Source organism: Austrofundulus limnaeus, unplaced genomic scaffold (assembly GCF_001266775.1).
Source record: "Austrofundulus limnaeus strain Quisiro unplaced genomic scaffold, Austrofundulus_limnaeus-1.0 Scaffold137, whole genome shotgun sequence".
Taxonomy (NCBI): Eukaryota; Metazoa; Chordata; class Actinopteri; order Cyprinodontiformes; family Rivulidae; genus Austrofundulus; species Austrofundulus limnaeus.
In genome coordinates this window covers 55179-58647 of record NW_013952539.1, presented here as the reverse complement: position 1 = coordinate 58647, position 3469 = coordinate 55179, and the positions used below count along the sequence as shown (strand labels likewise).

Below are 3469 nucleotides of genomic sequence, written 5' to 3'. Positions count from 1 at the left end.
TATATATATATTACTCCTAATTGCTTTAAACAATTTTTTATGAGGTTCTACTACTTGTTAGAGTACTGGTGTTATAGGATGGGAAAAAACTGTTTGCCTTATACAACTGAAAAAGTGTAGCTTAAAGTAATTGAGTTTAACCAACTTTTCCTGCTCCAGTTTTTCAGATGTTCAGGTTTGAGGTTCACGTGAGGATCACAGACGAGACCGGGGAGCACATCCAGCACATGAGCACAGCTTCAAACCCGTCCGAATCCTTCCTGTTCTCCTCCCTGTTCGACGGAGAAAACGGGGTCGTGGTGGGCGGTTCGAATCCCCTCTCCAACTTCTGCGCGGACGTCGGCGACCCCTTCTCCGGGAAGTCCACGGCCGAGGCCCTGCTGTCCAGCCTGCGCGCCGACGATCTCTGCTGCGGGCTCGTGGACGACTTCGTGTCCAGAACCGCTGGCAAAGACGACGGCATCCTGCTGAACCAGTCGACCTGGAAGGTGGGCTTCCCGGGCGACTGGAACTTCTTCGTGTCGAGCAGCGATAGCTCGAGTTCGAACGACGCCTGCCAGAAGAGCAGCGAGACCATCTTCAAATCCAATTCAACCGGTCAGAAAGTTTCCAAACCGGAGAGGTCGGAGGAGGAGAGAAGCTCTCACTGGAGCAGCGAGGAAGAGCAGAACGTAGTGGAGTTTGAAAGTGAAGAAAGCAAGGCACTTTGGGAGTCTCTTTCTAAATCCAGTGACCCATACAACCCTTTCTTCTTCTCTGCCTGCATTTCAACCAACAACATGGGGAAAAGCAAAAGTGAAGTGAAAGACAGCAGCGACTCCGACCTCATGTCTGTGACCAAAGCCTGTGAGAAGATGCTGGGGCCTCCGAGGCTGAACATGTGGGTGTGTCGCTCCGACAGCGAGAGCAGCTGGAGCAGCTGGGCCGGTTCAGACGGCTCAAGCCCCGACGTCGACAAAGAGGAGAACGACAGGCTCTGGGACTTCTTCAGCAGCCCTGAAGACCCCTACAACCCCCTGTGCTTCACCGCCAGCACCGCAAACACTCAGACTCCTCAAAGCACCTCCAAACAACAAGCCTCGCTCCCTGCACCTCCCCCCAAACCTGACACCGAGGAGAAGGACAGCAGCTTCGCCCCGTCGGAGGACGACGACGAGGAGGAGATGCTGTGGAAATGTCTCAGCCCTAAAGACGACCCGTACCACCCACTGAATTTCAAGGCCTGCCTCCAGAGCTCCCCCACTACACTCCACCGCGACCCAACCGTCTTTGATGTCCAGCACACAGAAAATCCACCGTCACAGAACCGGAAAGAAACAAAAGCTTTCAGGAAGCCCAGACCGGCTCTTCCAGGAAGGAAGTTAAAGCAGCACCGTCATCCTGACAAAGTACTTGTTCCCTGGAAAAAACCTGAACAGAAGCCACCTGAGGAGAAACAGGAAACCAGAGTCACCACCGTACAGAAAAAGGTCATTACCTCATCTCTACTAATCTGTTAGAAATTAACGCCATAATAAATCCACTGCAGCTCTGACAATGAAGTTATCAGTGTTTTCAGAGCCAAGAACAGCTTAGATGAGACTTTTCAGTTTTGTCAGAAACAGCAGAGTGTTTTATGTTGGAACTTTTAACAGGAGGGAGATGCCCTCTGCTGACGAGTCTGTTACAGGAAGTCAGAAATTACAGTCCACGCCTCACTCGGTTGTTTGTTTTGAGCTAGCAACGCTAGCTGGTCGTCATGACTAAGGTGATCATGTGACTCCAGCGAGTCAGCAGAGAGTTTACCAAACACATGGCTTACACGAGGCGTCAGCAGTGTTGCTTTATGTGAAGGTTACATCAGATTCAGCTGTAGTCAGACACCTGCTGTTTGTCTAAAGTCATTTTAGTTTGAAGTGTTTTAAAGCAAAACTAGCCGCAAGTAGAAAATGTTTTTTTGTTTTCGTCTCTATCTCACGTTGTTTCAAGCTTAAAAGTGTTTTCTTCTGTGTTTACGTTCCAGGTGCAGTTTTCTCCTGTAGTCCAGGTCCACGTCATGCGTACCTGGCCGTTCGCCCGTCAGGCCACCCGCAAAGGACACTGGGAGGAAATGGCGCGAGACCGCGACCGCTTCCGGAGGCGGATCGAGGAGACGGAGCAGGCGGTGGGCCGCTGCTTGACCCCGGCCCACAGACAGAAGATGTGGGCCCACCTGGAAGAGAGCAAGGGTCCTGAACACTGAACGTTTCATTTCCTCTGTGAATGAGAACTTGTGATTGGTTGCAATGCAACAGTGATTTTGATTTAGGCCAATTAGAAGTTTGACATGTTAGGCCATTTGTAAATGTTTTGGTGTAGAGTTGAGCAACTTTGTACCTCAGAAGGTTTTCTACATTGTGTAAGTGTTGCACTGACTGACACACATATTAACCTCAGCATTCATGTGTGGAATGTTGTTTTTGTATGCCTTATTATACACTGACCTAGTAATGTAACTTATTATTGCCCTATGGAGCCTGTTGTTTATTTTTTTACTGATAATTTAAAGAGTTTTTACGTGTTCTTTTTCCATGTTTTGAAGAAATCAATTTAGAGTCTAGAAGTTTAAATAGAAAATACTAATTTAAAAAAAAGCAGAGCTTGAAGTGTTTTAGGAAAAAAAAACCTGATTAACCATGATGAAAACTCATTTAGTACAGGTGCAATTCTTGTAAAATTAAATTATTTTATTCCTTTATGTACTTTTTTCATCCTGTGTTTTTTATATTATGACACATTTGTACGCTTTCAGTACCAAATGTGGAAAAACAAGCACGCTGATGATTCTGGCTGTTTAAATTAAACATTTTGATCAATGTGACTCCCTCAGCTTGTCATGATAACATTGTGTGTTCAGAAGTTTGTTAGTGGCAATCATTGTTGGTACTTTGTTCATTTAATAAAATTTATTACACTGTTAATATTGTGTTCAATTTTCTCATCCTGGAAGGAAATTAAATGTATAAATATAATCCTCAAACAACCTAAACGTCCCATTTTTAGTTGCTTCTGATTGGCTGATGAATGATGCCTGGTGAAGCAGAGCAATGTGTCAAAGTTCAGTCATTTTTCCGTCACAGCTACAGTTATATAAATTAAACATCAAATGCTGATTTAGATTTGAGACAAATCTGTTAGTAGGGGAAAGTGAAAATCTGCAAACTAAATTGTTACCAAAGCAATTTTTTCACCAAAATGTTTGTAAAGGTGTGTTATGTATTAAAATGTTGAAATTCAACTCCTGTGGGAAACCCTGAAAACGACCAAAAAGAAAAAAAATTGTATAGGTCTTCTGGACGGGTTCTTCTCTAATAAACGTTTCGTCTCTCCTCCAAGAGACTTCTTCAGTCTGAGTTTCAGGCAAAATTCAGGCTTTTAAGCCCTGCCTCCATGTGACTGATACTCACATGGCTATTGTTGACACCTAATTAACACCTATTGTTAACGGGGT

At 45.0% G+C, this 3469-nt stretch overlaps 1 protein-coding gene across 1 annotated transcript in view; it reads left to right on the top strand.

The window, feature by feature from the left end:
• LOC106522807 (protein phosphatase 1, regulatory subunit 15B-like) overlaps positions 1-2939 on the top strand; it is a 3608-nt gene extending 669 nt beyond the window's left edge. The window contains exons 2-3 of the mRNA XM_014015984.1: positions 151-1469; positions 2003-2939. Coding sequence (XP_013871438.1) covers positions 151-1469; positions 2003-2221 — 1538 coding nt within the window. The 3' untranslated portion in view covers positions 2222-2939. The remainder of the gene's footprint in view (positions 1-150; positions 1470-2002) is intronic.
• Positions 2940-3469: the final 530 nt, after the last annotated feature.